The sequence below is a fragment of the Oculina patagonica genome, chromosome 9 (assembly GCF_052425735.1).
Source record: "Oculina patagonica isolate OP01 chromosome 9, crgOcupat, whole genome shotgun sequence".
Classification (NCBI taxonomy): domain Eukaryota; kingdom Metazoa; phylum Cnidaria; class Anthozoa; order Scleractinia; family Oculinidae; genus Oculina; species Oculina patagonica.
Window position 1 is genome coordinate 12,994,196 of NC_135766.1, and position 15,940 is coordinate 13,010,135.

A 15,940-nucleotide genomic window follows, 5' to 3' on the forward strand; every position below is an offset into this window, starting at 1 on the left:
TAAAAAGTACATTGTATAAGTCGCTCTCCGAAGATGGTTTCTGCCATTAGTCATTAGGTTTTCCCTTCAAACTATACCAGTCTTTTTATTATGTACTTTTTTTAATGTTGGATAGCTGGAATCGTTTTCAAGCAATGTATACTTAAGTTAAATAAGGCAACAGTCCAGTGATTCTTTGTGAATATCAGGTAAGGCCGAATTGATTGTAGTTTGTGCTCAAACAAGTTCTGTACGGACTCAGGAGGACGTTTTAGGCTTCCTGATGAAGCGAACAGGAAATAACGTTATCTAGATGTTCACATTTTTTTAAGGGTTACAGTGAAGAGACTATTTTTTGTACAAAGGTAATTTACATTTTTCAGTACATCGTAATACAAGAATTTTTTGTTCTGAGCGAGATTTTATGTTAATACAGTAGAACCCCGGTAACTCGAACTCTGAAGGGAAACAAAAAACAGTTCGAGTTAGCGGGGTTTCGAATTATCGGGGTCGATTGAATATTTAATTTGCCAAGTTAATAATTGATAGTTTACTGATTTTTTTAACACTTCAGTATACAGTACAGTGCAAATTGAACTTATCTTGCCAGAAACTTTATCACGACCATACATTCTTATGATAAGAGTGGAAATTGGCTGTCAAATACGTGATCTGTTCGTTGCTCCAATCAATGGGCAACCGTTGCGATTTGCAAGAACCGGAATTCGAGTTATCGGGGTAAATTAGACCAAAATTTTCGAGTTATCCGAGTTCGATATAACCGAGTAAAAATGACTGAAAAGTGGGTTCAAATCCAAGGGAAATGGAAGTTTGTTCGAGTTAGCGGGGTCTTCGAGTTATCCGAGTTCGAGTTACCGGGGTTCTACTGTATTCAATTACTACCTGTGGCATATAGTCCAGTCAATATAAACCATTTCGTTGTCTAACCCAAAACAAATTGCAACAAAAATAAAACATGCCTTATTCGACTTTGCATATGTTGAGGAATAACATACTAAAAGTCACCGTGAATCGGAGTATTGGAACCTCGTCTTTTTTTGCGATATTTAAACTACAATGAAAGATGAGAAATTTAATTTATGCATAACTAATGTGATTTTTACAAGTAACATTGAAGGGTCCTTATCAACAGAAATAATCAAGCTAGCAAAACCAAACAACGACAAGCCAACAAATCAGTTTACAACAAATGTAGCAGTTATTACTTATCCTATTTATTGCGTGAAATGACATTACTATTCTGCCCTTTTTGGTACCTTAGAGAACGTACCACCAGCGGCCGGATTCTGGCATAGATGCAAATATAGTAACAACGTTCGCCAATCGGATATTTCATTAAAAAAGCTGAGTTTTCTTCAAAAATTAAAGATACTGAAAACTGATAAAGTATAATTATACCTTTTTGATGAAAGAATAAACGCTGGTCAAAAAAGTTACCGTCTGATAACTAGAATTGCGGCAAACAATTATGGCGGGAGTCTTGGATGAAACCCTTAACATAATCTGTCAGAAAACGTAATGCGTGAATTTGCTCCCCCAAAACCCTTTCTGCTTATTGGAAGGTGCCAATAATTTCAGGAATCAACACTGATTGATCTTTGCAAAAGTCCCTCGAGTGACTGAGCCGTCACAGACGCCGGGGACAAAACCCGGCGTAACTATGGGCACGCCTCCATCTCTGCACTAAATTCTTTTACAAAAGGATGAACAAATTCTTTCAGGAGTAGCAGAATGATTTTGTACAAAAGAAAAAGGGTTAAAACATTTGGAAAAAGTTTGGTAACAACCTGCAAATGACTTCAAATTATTTATAAACATGAATTCAAAATTTGATTTAAACCACAGTGACAAGTTTGGTATCACTCTATATCCACTCTACATTAGCATTTGTATACAGCCACGTCAAATGCTATACAGTTTTGTACGCCAATTAGTCCAGTCAAAGTAGTATTGCACCCAAAACAAATTGCAACAAAAATTAAACATGCTGTTCTTGACTTCAAATTTGGTGTAGAATACGCTGCTGAAAGTCACCGTAAATCTAAGCATTAGAACCTTGTCATAAAGCATTATGACTTTCAAACTATTGGCAAAATTCCCAAATTGGCTGGTATGTAATATGGCGGAACCAAATAAAACAAAGTTTTAGCGTCTGTAATTCCACGAATAATAAAGACAGCTAAACCAAAATTGATATAACAACTGATTGATTCATTACCAATATAGTAACACAAATGTTTTCATGTGTGACGTAATGATGGCGTCACAGATTTCATTCCAATAGCCGCCATTGATTTTTCGGGAAAATATGTTCCGATCAATTCAGATTTATAAAAAAAATATTTAAGAAATCAGAATATTTTTGTCTTGCAGTAACTAAAATATCAAAGTGAGAAAAATTTGGCCTGTATTTTAAATTGGATTTAATATTTTCACACTAAAATGTACTGCAACAAGTCGAGTTAAATGGTCAAAGTGATCACTGACGAAAACATGTAGATTTTAGGACCAATATTATCGAAATGTTCTGAAGAGACATAACCGCCCGCCCTAACGCTGTTGCAGTGGCTTTTACGGAAAGGATCATTTCTTAATTAACAAATACATAAGCTGAAATGAACTCGAACTTTCACGTCTCACAGATCCTCAGTGCAACTTTCTACAACAACACCTGAGCAAAGTAAGCTTATACACGCACCCGTTTGGTAAATCAATTTTGAATTCATGTAAATAATTTGAAGTCATTTGCAGGTTGTTACCAAACTTTTTCCAAATGTTTTAACCCTTTTTCTTTTGTCCAAAATTATTCTGCTACTCCTGAAAGAATTTGTTCATCCTTTTGTAAAAGAATTAAGTGCAGAGATGGAGGCGTGCCCATAGTTACGCCGGGTTGTGTCCCCGGCGTCTGTGACGGCTCAGTCACTCGGGGGACTTTTGCAAAGATCAATCAGTGTTGATTCTTGGAATTATTGGCACCTTCCAATAAGCAGAAAGGGTTTTGGGGGAGCAATTTCACGCATTACGTTTTCTGACAGATTATGTTAAGGGTTTCATCCAAGACCCCCGCCATAATTGTTTGCCGCAATTCTAGCTATCAGATGGTAACTTTTTTTTACCAGCGTTTATTCTTTCATCAAAAAGGTATAATTATACTTTATCAGTTTTCAGTATCTTTAATTTTTGAAGAAAACTCAGCTTTTTTAATGAAATATCCGATTAGCGAACGTTGTTACTATATTTGCATCTATGCCAGAATCCGGCCGCTGGTGGTACGTTCTCTAAGGTACCAAAAAGGGCAGAATAGTAATGTCATTTCACGCAATAAATAGGATAAGTAATAACTGCTACATTTGTTGTAAACTGATTTGTTGGCTTGTCGTTGTTTGGTTTTGCTAGCTTGATTATTTCTGTTGATAAGGACCCTTCAATGTTACTTGTAAAACTCACATTAGTTATGCATAAATTAAATTTCTCATCTTTCATTGTAGTTCAAATATCGCAAAAAAAGACGAGGTTCCAATACTCCGATTCACGGTGACTTTTAGTTTGTTATTCCTCAACATATGCAAAGTCGAATAAGGCATGTTTTATTTTTGTTGCTATTTGTTTTGGGTGTAATACTAAGTTGACTGGAGTAATATATAACACGTTGAATATGGGTGAAATGTACTTCTGACAGCGTCTTCGATTTGAAACGTCTTCCAGAGGGAATATAATGAAACGTACCCGTTTGAAAAAGTAGTTGAAAAATGGATGGCAAGCATTAAGTAATGTAAGCTATAACACAAATTTAATGAAGAAATTTAGATTTTATTATTAAAAAAACAGAGACAGCAAACTATAACAAACAGAAATAGAGGATTCTAGATTCTTTGTTTATATAAAATGTTACATTAACTAATGCTGAAGAGCTGTTTGCTTTTTTGTTGATGAAAAGATTCGACATTTAAGGCCTTTATTTTGCACGAAAAGAACCCTTTAAAACAAAAGAAGTTGAAGTCGACTCAATTGTATAAGGTTCTATGTTAGTACGAGTTAAATAAAATAAACCTGGATTTTGCAGTTTTTCAAACTGTGTTTTACTCTGGTGTGTATCTCGACCTGGTGTACCTGCATTGTCGTCCCCGTGGCAAGAAAACAAAGGGCTCTGGGGAAATGGGAAATTCGAATTTTTTTTATTGGCTGTTTGGAACAAAGAACTCTTAAACGGAAGTCAAAAACGTAACGACTCTTCCATACATTCTTTTGAAACATCCTGACTGCATACATGAAGACTGGAAGCCTAGAAACTAGGACCGAAAATTCAGTGTTCCGAGAGCCCTTTGTTTCCTCGTGCCAAGGCCCAGCCGGCTAAGAGAAACAAAAGAGCTATGGGGACGAGAATGATCCTGTGTCCCCAGAGCCCTTCGTTTTCTCTTGCCAAGGCCCAGCCCGCTAAGAGAAACGAAAGGGCTATGGGGACGAGAATGATGTGCCTATGGCTTGGAGTAAATTTTTAAGCGATAATTTCTACCCCAGGTCTCGCTCGGCTCGTTTCGCTCGCCGATTTCTTTTTTTAGCTCTGTCCCGCTTGGGAACCAGTTCGCAAGCCACCACAGCGATACTTGCGTGTCAGTAATTGAATAAAATGTTTGGCTGCAACTTTGACGAAAAAAAGTTCCCATTCATAAAATTCATTTTTTTAAGAAACCAAGCACTGCCGAAGCTAACCTAGATTTCGGACGTCTTCTCGATCTGTTCGTTCATTCCAGCCATAAAGAAATTATAGCCTGCTCCTTAGACAACGGTGGATATCGATTCAGAGAAACTTTCAAAACTTAAAATAGTTCGCGGATGAAAAACAGGCTTTCTAGAATGAATGGACAGTTTCGGCTCTCGCTAGCGGCAGAGAGGGCCCTGAAGATGGGGGGAGTAATATCCCATTTCCCAGCCAAAGTGTTGCCTAAATCGCATTTCCTATATTTTTCCCAGTCCTTTTTTTTATTCCCACTCCCAGTGGCTCAAATTCATTTTTTCCCAGTTACAATTTGCCCAATTCCCAGTTCCCATCTTACCGTATCATGCCCCTCCGCAAAAGCCGTCCTTTCGTTTCCTTGTCATAGACCAACCAAAAATCGAGCGAATGAGTGCAGGTTTAATTAACTTGTACAAACCGTTCATTTGCGCAATTCACGGGTTCAAAGAAGCAGAATTGCTTCCACGATACAGTCAGCCTCCATACCTAACAGCAACTTGACTAAAGACGAACAACAAGCACTGAAACGACTGAAAACCGACGACAACATTGTTATACTACCAGCCGACAAAGGACGCGTTACTGTTGTTATGGACAAGACTGATTACTATGACAAAATGGACGCACTTGTTAACGACAAACAAACCTACGAAGTACTTAAACGTGACCCGACGCCTGCACTACAACGTAAACTGAACAACAAACTACTTACGCTTAAAAAGACCGACGCTTTTGACAATCAACGTTACTACCGACTGCGGTGCTCAGTACCGCAACCACCGAAACTTTACGGACTACCGAAACTGCACAAGCCGGGTATACCGATGCGACCCATAGTCTCGTTCTGTGGTTCCCCTACGTACCAACTGTCTAAATACCTGACGACTATACTGCAACCTCTTACAGACGAATCCAGACGTAAACTACAATCTACTGAGAACTTTATTGACGCCATCAAGACTGTACAGATACCTGACGACTACAAACTTGTGTCTTTTGACGTGAAATCACTGTTCACCAGTATTCCACTTCAATTGGCTCTACAGTGCACCGAGACCGCTATTCAACAATCTACTGTTACATTACCGCTACCGACTGAAGACATTATGGACTTACTGAACCTCTGCCTTACATCGACGTACTTTCAGTACAACGGAAAACACTACAAGCAGTTGCACGGAACAGCCATGGGGTCGCCGGTTTCCGTTGTTGTCGCAGAAATTGTGATGCAAAACATCGAGGAACGCGCCCTTGCAACTTGCCGACAAACGATACCGCTCTGGTTACGCTACGTTGACGATACTTTTACCGCCGTACACAAAGACGAAATCGACGACTTTCACAAACACCTAAACGAACAGAACGCCGACATTCAGTTTACCAGGGAGATCGAAGAAAACGGAAAACTTCCTTTCCTTGACTGTCTGGTAAGCCGCGACAACAACAAAATACGAACTACAGTGTACAGAAAACCGACGCATACCGACAGATTACTGGACGAAACATCCTACAACCCGACTTCCCACAAAGCTACGACTATCAAGACTTTGACGAGACGAGCGCAACTAGTTTGTGACACACCAGACAGTTTATCTGACGAAAACAAATACCTTGACCGCGTTTTCCACAAGAACAACTACAATACTGACTTTATTAGACGCAACACTCACAAAACTACTGAAACTGACAGAAATCTGACATCTGTTACTACAGCGACTTTACCCTACATCAAGGGCACTTCTGAGACTATTGCGAGGATCCTACAACCCTACAATATCCGTGTAGCTCACAAACCTATAACAACGTTACGACATTTACTGACCAACGTTAAAGACAGGGACGAACCTAACAACAGACAGGGAGCGATTTATAAGATCAAATGCTCCGACTGCCAGGCCTCCTACATCGGAGAGACCGGTAGAAACTTGACCACGAGACTGACTGAACACAAACGAGCGACGAGAAATGGTGATGTCAACAATCACATTTCTGAACACCACCGACTTACTAAACACAAAATCGACTGGGACTCTGCTGAATGCTTAACCTACAGTACTAACTATTTTCAACGACTGACTCTGGAAAGCTGGTACACAAACTTAGAACAGACGCCTATCAACAGATGTCAACAACTACCGGCACCTTACAAACGACTTATTCACGACGTAAAGAGAAGCGACAAACGAACCGCCAACAGAACGACTTAATTTGACTAACAATAGACGGAAAAGAACGACTTAATTAGACTAACAATAGACGGATCGAAACTGACCAATTACTGATGACAAACTTTACACGAGTCTTACAGCCAATAACATCACGGCTTAACTGACCAATCAGCTTCAACGGACCAGACTTATAACATCATCGACTGACAACAACTTTTCACTTGACTCTGAAGATGACTTCCGCTCAGGTTGTCGAAACGTCAGTCACCAACAACAGTTCTTCTCAGAACTACTCTCACCCGGACGATCACACTATACGAACTACTGATACTCCTGGGTTCAAACCATTTACTTTAATACCGTAAATGATCTAATAAATGCCCGGGGCGTCTACTACATTTTCGGGGTTCTAGGAGAGGCGTTAAAAAGATATGAGGCGTTTATTAGAGAGAGGCGTTTATTTCACTTTAACTGTAACAACGTCAACAAACAAATAAGACGCGTAGTTTGCTCACAGAGTTAGATAAAAAACAGAGTTGGTGAGTAGGGTACTATTCTAATCTTCGTTAATGCAAAGCCTAGAGATGTCAGTTCGATATCGACGTTTTTATTGTCATCGGTGTTGACCATGTGGCCTCTTCGATATCCGAGTCAAGCAAGAAACTAACTATATTGCGTGATTTAACTTTATGGAGTATTTCCTTGGTTTTGAAGGTGGTTCTTGGAGGGGGTGTCTATTAGACACGGGGCGTTTATTACAAGGGGCGTCTAATACAAATTTTACACTTCAAGGGAGGCATTTATTAGATATGAGGCGTTTATCTGAGAGTGGGCGTTTATTAGATCTTTTATGGTACGACACTTGATTTTGAATTGTCCTTTCTTTGGACAATTCCAGAAACGAATTGTTATTTTCATGAGACTGTGTAGAAGACTTTGTCATGGACATCAGATCACGTGACCATAACGCGATAGGGCTTCGAACAAGTTTTTAGTGTTTTACTTGGATATAGCCAAAACAGGGATAGAACGTGCTTTGTTGGTTCGCCGCCTGACCGCAAACGTTTCATTGGTAAAAAGTGACACGTAACAGACAAAACTGTTGAGGTTTTAAAAGTAAAACAACGCGTTAAATTCGTCACGCTTCATGGGTGAACGAAAATGGTAGTATGCTTCCGACTCTGACTAGTACCCCTTTATTCAGCACAAACTAGCTCTAATTTGACACTGGGTGCCACATTTTAATTTTAAGATATTTTAGCATTTGGCACAAAATGAAATGGGCACATTAAAGGATAAAAGGCTAATGGCCCTCAATCGCTTTAGTGTCACGGTGTAGTGCTGTATAAGGGATGTATAGTGCTGCGCGAGTGTAGAAATAATAATGAGCAGTAGTGTATTAGGGTGCATTATGCATCCTTGTACCCAGAGTCCTCATTCGAGGGACTGAATGGGGTTAACCGACTACCGACAAAGGGCGAAAAATATAGCCGACAAACGACAAAATAATTTTATTTTAACTGACTACCGACATGAGGACCCTCCAATTCATGCCCTACTAGCGACAAAGGGTGAAAAATATAACTGACAACCGACAAAGTAATAAAATTTTACCTACCTACCGACATGTGGACCCCTCCCCCCCCCCCCCCATTCAGACCCTCTCATTCCCCTTGACCAGCGGTTGGTAAACGAGCTACCCGCCTGAAAAGATCCGATTTCAAGCCCGAAAATATCGGACTTCCGGTTGAATTGCGCATGCCTAGTTCAAAAACATGGCTCAACGAACTCCTTTTCATTCTCGTTCCCAGAGCCCGCGTCCCCCTAGACCCTAGGTCGGGAAAGGCGGACGAGAATGACTCCTTTTACTTTGGGCCATTTCTATTGTTTTTTAAAACCAATCAAAGGCTCGTTTCTCGCTTCTTTCGTCAGTCTTGCAGAGGTCTTCAATCTCAGTGTTTAACGTGGGCTCTCAACAGAAAGTCACGGACAGATCGACACAGAGACGAAGGCATACATTTTCACAGCAACAAAACGTTTTTATTGTACTGTAACTGTTACAAGTTTAAACTATGGAAACCTTATGTCATTTATCTCATCACTTTACCGTTCTTGAAACTTGACAGTGGAATCATTTGAAAAGGTCTGCGACTTTACTTTATACAAGGAAAAAGAAAACAGGTATTTTAACAGGAACAAAACGTTCACTTGTCTTGTTTCTTCTGTAACTCTGACAAGGTAAAACTAGGGAAACCTTAAGCTTGTTTACTCACACTCTTGGCCTAACGTTACTTAACTGTTCTTGAAACTTGACAACGATTCATTTGACAAAGTTGAATTAGTCGCAACTTTACTTTGACAATAAAAATTGTCCGTAAAGCGGGGTTGACGATGATGAGAGTTTGTCTTTCGGGGCACAGAAAAGTGTCCGTTATGCGTATTAACGGATGTCCGTAATAAGCGGGTTAATTTAAGAGAAAATGTATAACCTTTTAATCGGGACAAACGAAACTGTCCGTTATTTAACAATTATCCTGCGAAGCGGATATCGCCTGATACTTAGCCGACGAGGCCGTAGGCGAGGAATCAGAGAATTCCGCAAGATTGAGCAGGATTTGTTTTATTATTCAACAAATTATCAACGAAACACATTTTGCAGAAAGAAAAACTGTAATTATGCAGCGCTTTACAAGATTTCGGACGAATCTTCGCAACCTACGTATATCGCAGGATATCTGTTATGTACGCATGACAGATATCGTTAACATTTTGACCATATATGAGCAGCGCGCGCATGTGTTGAATAATAAATCGGGATGTCCGTATTAAGCGGGTGTCCGTAGAGCGGGGTTCCACTGTAATCAGTTTAAAAATTTGATATTATACCTTCCAAAAGTAAAATAAAAATTATATTTATAGCCAATTCAGGATGAAGGGCATGAGTGTCTGCTAGCTCATTAATGCCCCTCGCGATAAACTATCAGACCAATTTCAAATGCGTACCGTTCAGATCTGATTAAAAAGCTAAGGTGTAGCCTTTTTCTGTGACTCTAAGTAATTGGTAGCTCTTAGATGTTTCTGCGTGATCCTCACCGAATAGTTTAAGTCTGATATTAAATGCATGCTGGAAAGACTGACAAGCTGATGCGTAGTCTCCTAGTTGATGTTGAGTGACACCCAGTTCATGATAGCTGTCAGCTGTCTGTGAATTTTCCTCACCAAACAGTTTCTGTCTGACGTCCAGTGCATGTTGGTAAGATTGGCAAGAGGAGTGATAGTCTCCTAGTTTACGTTGTGTGACTCCTATTGAATAGTAGCTCTCAGCCGTCTTTGGATGTTCCTCGCCAAACACTTTAAGCCTGATGCAAAGTTCACGCTGCTTGGACTGAAGAGCTGACTTGTATTCCCCTAGCTGATGCTGTGTGAATCCTATTGAACGGTAACTTTCAGCTGTCTTTGGATGTTCTTTACCAAACACTTTCAATCGGATTGCAAGTTCATGCTGTTTAGACTGAATAGCTGAATTGTAGTCCCCTATCTCATCTTGAGTGAATCCCACTGAGCGATAGCTGTCAGCTGTCAGTGGATCTTCTTCACCAAACAGTTTAAGCCGAATGTTAAGTTCCCGCTGTTTAGACTGAAGAGCTGCATAGTAATCTCCGAGTTCATGTTGTGTGAATCCCACTGAGCGGTAGCTGTAAGCTGTCATTGAATGGTCCTCGCCAAATTTTTTACGCCTGATCTTCAGCGCAAGCTGTGCATGTTCAAGAGACGAGGTGTAGTCTCCTAATTGATATTGTGTCCACCCCAGTAAATAATAACTGCTTGCTGTAGCTGAATGCTCCTGACCAAACACTGCAAGAGCCAGGTCAACTGCAAGCTGATTGAACTGAAGAGCCGCTGAATAGTTGCCTTTGCCGTAGTGGATCTGACCCAGGTCTAGGTAGCTTTTTACCAGTGCCTCTTCGTGAAATTCAGAACTTGTTACAGATTGTGCCTGTTTGTTTTCTTTTGAAGAACTGCTGGCGTTCTTTTCGAGTTCCTCGAGCGCAGTTTGGTGAGACGTTATGACGGATTCAGCAAATTTTACGGCTTCTTCGTACTTTGTTAGCTCTTCTAGCATCTTAACAATTATGCGATGAAAGCTGAACAAACCAAGTGAAGTCTTGAAAGATGCAATGCCGCTGTCTAGAATTTTAAGAGCAACGTTGCCAAAAAAATGTTGGGTGTCAAGATCAGAGAAATGCGTTATAGCTTTGCTAGCATAATACAAAACTTGAAATTCTAGTGGTTGATTTGAATGACCTTCGGACCATGCTTCTTTCCCTTGATCTTTTGGTTCACTTGATACAGAAGGGATTACAGCAAGGTGTGGACATTCTACAGGGCATTCTTGAAGCGCCTTCCTTTGGAAGTAAGTGGCACTTGCAGGGTTAGTCTTGCACTGATAGTAGACTGCTAAGATCTGGTAAGTAATAAGTTTAGGAATTGCCAGAGCAGGGATGTTGCCCATCAGAGAAAGAGCTTCATGTAAGCACTGGATTCCTTTCTCCACTTCATTTACCACAAGTTGATACATGCCTAAATAACACAAGAGTTTCCCCTGTTCATCATTGGAGACTGAAACCGATAACTGTTAGCATTGACATTCCTTGGCTTCATTAAGCAGCTGCAGCGTTTTTCCATCTCTGCCCTATGTTATCTCACTGAAAGCTTTGGAAACAAGTAATTTCCTGTAGGACCTATTTCGACCCTTCTTGCAGCTCTCCTCCAGTGCTGAATCATACATTTTAACAAAGCTGTGCCCTTCCCTCCACAATAACAAGTCTAAAAAATGCTCCGCCGTTGCCAAGACTTCAAAAGCTTCTTCTGCAACGTTTGGATCAGAACAGCTTTCAACGAGACTTTGAATGGTACTTGGCTTGGCATTGTAGAACTCAGTAAAGGCAGACATCGAATGACCTGCAAGATACTTTTCATTGAGAGATTTAAAGAGTGCAATGTAATAAGCACAAAAACGCGATTTTGCACTTAAAATTGTGTCCTTCATTTCTTGCTCTCCTTTTTCCCTGGAAAACAAATGGAGGAGCTTGTGTATCGAGAATGATCCTGTTTTAGAGGCCAAATCCAGAAGAGATTTCCTCCGAAGCCTTTGCAGTATCTTGTTGGTTTTAGCAGTATTTTCCACACCCAAAACAGCAGCAGCAATTTTCATGTCAAAGTTTTCAGGAAGAATTGTTAGTGACACAAGCGCTTTTCTTTCTTCCTCCGAAAGTCTTTGAAAAGAAGTGTCAAAAAGGACTTGCAATCTCAGACTGCTTGGGTAGTCTGGATTGTCCAACATCTGAATGATTTCGTCTGAGGTTTCCAGGTAGTCTTTCAAAACTTGGCTCAGTGGAATGGGGTTATCTTCCGACAAAGAGGAACACAGTAGCTTTATTGCCAAAGGAATATCTCCACAGAGCTGCGAAATCTTTTTGCAATCGACGATCCCTGCCATAGGAAGCAATGTTTGGACAAGCTCTTGAGAAAAGTGAGCCTCTAGTTGTCGTATTCTGGAAGTCTGGTGGCCTTCGAAACGTACGTCCATGAATTCGAAAGATTCTCTTGAAATAACAAGAAATGTCACCTTTTCGTTGCTCCTCAGAATCTCTTCTAGTAGATCAATGACCTCATCCTTTACATTGGGAGCGCCACTCTCTAGCAAATCATCAGCATTGTCTAGTATGCAAACAAGACTGTCTGATATTCCACAGAACATTTGGCATAATTCATCATCGAGCGACAACTGCTGGGATGGTTGGTCATTCGAAAAAGGCAGAAACTGTCTCAAGAGACCAAGAAATTTTGATGTTAGATCTGATTTGGACTTGAGTCCTCGTAGTGACAGGAAGCAGACTGGCAATCCAAAGGACTGTAGGTGATGCCCGACTGCGATTGCAACCGACGTTTTTCCGAATCCCGGTGAGCCCCAAACTGAAACGATTCGAGTCGATTTGGAAGTTACTTGGGAAATGATTTCGTCGCATTCTCTTTTGCGGCCAGTAAAATGTGGCACCATCGGAGGAAGGGATGGTCTTTTAAGCGATGTATTCACTCCTTTAGAAAAGGAAAATGAATTGCTTGAGTAACTCACAATTAGTTATTGTCTCGTTATTTTTCACAAAAAAAAAGTTTGATTAACTGGGAAACAACAACTTAATCATTAATTCGCTTTTACGAGCGATCCAGGACTTGTTGTCAATTTCTAAGGGTGTTTTTGCTTCAGAAAAGCCTCTGTGAGACACTGCATCCTTTTTATGGTGTAATTTTAAAAACATCAACTCAATTGTTCCTAATGGATTGCTTTGAACGTGTGTTTTGTTCTTAACAGCAAACTCCCTTGCGTTACGGGCACAAATTTAAATTAACTAGACGAAATTTGTGTTGGACATCTGTTACACTAGTTATAAACTCTGTCCTCTGTCGCAGCGCTCCAAGGAAGAAAGACCATTACTGGGGATCTATATTGGACCTGGCTTTGTTTAGGACATGGATCAAGACCATTAAAGTAAGCATTCTTCTTCATTTAAGGAGATGAGTGCAGGCACGCCTCTAGACAAAGAGGCTGCAGAGGACAGGTGGTCTACGTAAAAAAAATGATGTAAAGTTCTTACCTGGTCTTTGACTCTTGAATATGTTTTCGACTTTTTCCTTTAACTCAGCTATGTTCTCTTTCAACTGTTTTTTTCGCGTTAGTTGTCACTTTTCCCTTCTCATCTTCACTCGATCGTAGCTTCGCGACATCTGACCGTAATCCCAGGACCTCATCTTTCATATAGAGTAGCTCGTCCTGATCTTCTTGAAGAAACGTTTTGTCCGTCTGTAACTCCTTCTTCATTTCCTTCTCTAACTTATGGACCATTTCAGTGGGAAAGTCCAATTCAGTCAAACTTTCAACTGTGTCAATTGGGTCAGTCTTTAATCCAAGAGATTTAAACGCGTCTTTAGAGAGTTGGACATGCTGATCAAATGTCACTTTATCAATCTCGGGAGTGGCTGAGTGTAATAGAGAGTTTCTTAGAAGTCTGAGTTGGTCGATGGCTAGTGCAAACGTTTCAGCCTTGTTTCCACCAGGACTCAACACACTGGCATGGAATTTTCCATATGGTAGTCTTAAGGGCTTTATGTACAAGTCGCTAAGCACTGCGTGACTACCTTTGCTGTGAAGTAAAGCGAACGACTGTGCGTAGATAGTGGCTTGAAACAATGCAGTGCAATCCCATTCATCGTAAGAGAGATGTGTCGGAACTTTTGTTTTACCACCTTCTAACAAAAGGAACACATTTCTCACAGCAATTGAGTCATCCCACATTATGTTGCCATGGCGACTTCTGATAAAGGTATCCCACATGTACTTAAAGGTCTGGCGTAAGGCTTTTGGAAATTCATTCACAACGATGAAAGCAAGCTTGAAATAGTTCAACTGATCCTTTGTAAAAGGCTGCAAAGCCATTCTCTGTTCTCATTTATCTTGCTTAAGTGATCTCAAACAAAATAATTCCGTTTTAGCCAACAACAATATCTGCCATGTTATCTAGTCTGAAAAGAAATTTCAAGTCAGAATAAGCATATACCATGAACCAACACACTCACTCTTCTTATGATGTCCTCACAAGAAAACAGCACGTCATAAACGTAAGCATAAGCGCAACAAGAACGAACAAATCTGTTTTTTTTTTTTTTGCTTGGCGAATGCGTGCTCGATCTTCTTATGCGTTTATGCTTGTCAGCACATGCTGGTGCTTGTGCTGATACTTGCGGGTATCAGCACAAGCACATGCTCATGCATATGCCTATGTATATGCCTACGCATGCGCTTGTGCTTGTGCTTATGCTTGTGCTGATGCTTATGCTGATGCTTTTGGGTAGGCTTAGCCTTATGCTTTTCCTACTGCCTATGCCTATGCCTATGCTTGTACTTATGCTTATTCTTTTGCCTATACTAGTTTTTTGCTAATACTTATTCCACGTGACGAGAATGAGAGTGTTCGTTCTTGATTAAAAATATAAGATAAACAGTGGTGATAAACATGGTGAAATAATGCATTTTACCAATCTTGACGTTTCGAATGCTAAGTAACATTCCATTTCAAAAGTAACCTTAACCATAATTAGTTGTTAAAAATTTGTAACTGTTACTGGAAAGTAGCATACACAATTGCTTTTAATTGTACGGCGTCCACCAAGTTAAGAACCTTCCATTTTAAATTCTTACATCGGAGGATTGCCACGAATGATTTTCTGTAGAGAATCAATCTTATACCTTCAAATAAATGTTGCTTCTGTGCAAAAGAAACAGAGACTATCATCCATCTTTTCTTGAACTGTCCCATAACGCAATGTTTTTGGGAAGATATTAAACAATTTCTCTTTCAAAAGGGCTTTGGGACTGAGTTTGTTCTCACAGATCTCCATTTGATGGGTTTGATCTTGTGCTTCTAATTGCGAGATATCATCTTTACTCCCGGAAATTAGGCGGAGCGCCTCCTTGTTCGTCTGTTTTCTTGAGTAAGTTGAATTCCATTATTCAAATTGAAAAACAAATAGCTTTGCATAGTAATCGTTTGACCGCCTTCACGAACAAGTGGAAGATGTTTCTCTGTTAATCTCCTCTACACAGTTTTCCCTATAAATTATCTCCATGTTTTCCGTTTGAATTATCCATCAATCTAGTTTCTGTAAACCAAGTGTTGGTTTAGTTTTTTTCAAATGTGAAATTTATTTATAGATCAATCTAGCCATTATGTAGTTTTTTTTTTTGTTTGAAAAATTTAATCTAGTCGACTGTTTCCTTTACTATGTAGTTGCTGTAGCGTCATTGTTATTTGTATACATGCATAGTTTTTTCTGCTGTTTTTTTTCCTTTTTGCACTGTAATTGTGGCATGAGGCATTGTTAGTATCACTGAAAGCATAGTAAAAAACAAAAGAAAAAGAGAGAAATATATGTAGATTTAAATAAGTAATAAGCAAAGACAGTATTGTAAATTAGATAG

The 15,940-nt window shown here is 39.8% G+C and overlaps 3 protein-coding genes across 3 annotated transcripts; 1 reads left to right on the forward strand and 2 right to left on the reverse strand.

The window, feature by feature from the left end:
- Positions 1–5,352: 5,352 nt before the first annotated feature.
- Positions 5,353–7,644, forward strand: LOC144664954 (uncharacterized). The gene is made up of 2 exons (XM_078526148.1): positions 5,353–6,048; positions 7,618–7,644. The coding sequence occupies exons 1-2, from the start codon at positions 5,353–5,355 to the stop codon at positions 7,642–7,644; spliced, it is 723 nt and encodes a 240-aa protein (XP_078382274.1).
- A 2,072-nt stretch (positions 7,645–9,716) lies between these two features.
- On the reverse strand, positions 9,717–15,335 carry LOC144664955 (uncharacterized). The gene is made up of 2 exons (XM_078526149.1): positions 13,609–15,335; positions 9,717–11,523 (listed from the first exon to the last, which is right to left on the reverse strand). The coding sequence occupies exons 1-2, from the start codon at positions 14,396–14,398 to the stop codon at positions 9,920–9,922; spliced, it is 2,394 nt and encodes a 797-aa protein (XP_078382275.1). The 5' UTR covers positions 14,399–15,335; the 3' UTR covers positions 9,717–9,919.
- On the reverse strand, positions 11,496–13,697 carry LOC144666244 (putative WD repeat-containing protein alr2800). Its single transcript, XM_078527647.1, has 2 exons — positions 13,560–13,697; positions 11,496–13,002 (listed from the first exon to the last, which is right to left on the reverse strand). Exon 2 carries the CDS (start codon positions 12,962–12,964, stop codon positions 11,597–11,599), a length of 1,368 nt encoding a protein of 455 aa, XP_078383773.1. The 5' UTR covers positions 12,965–13,002; positions 13,560–13,697; the 3' UTR covers positions 11,496–11,596.
- Positions 15,336–15,940: the final 605 nt, after the last annotated feature.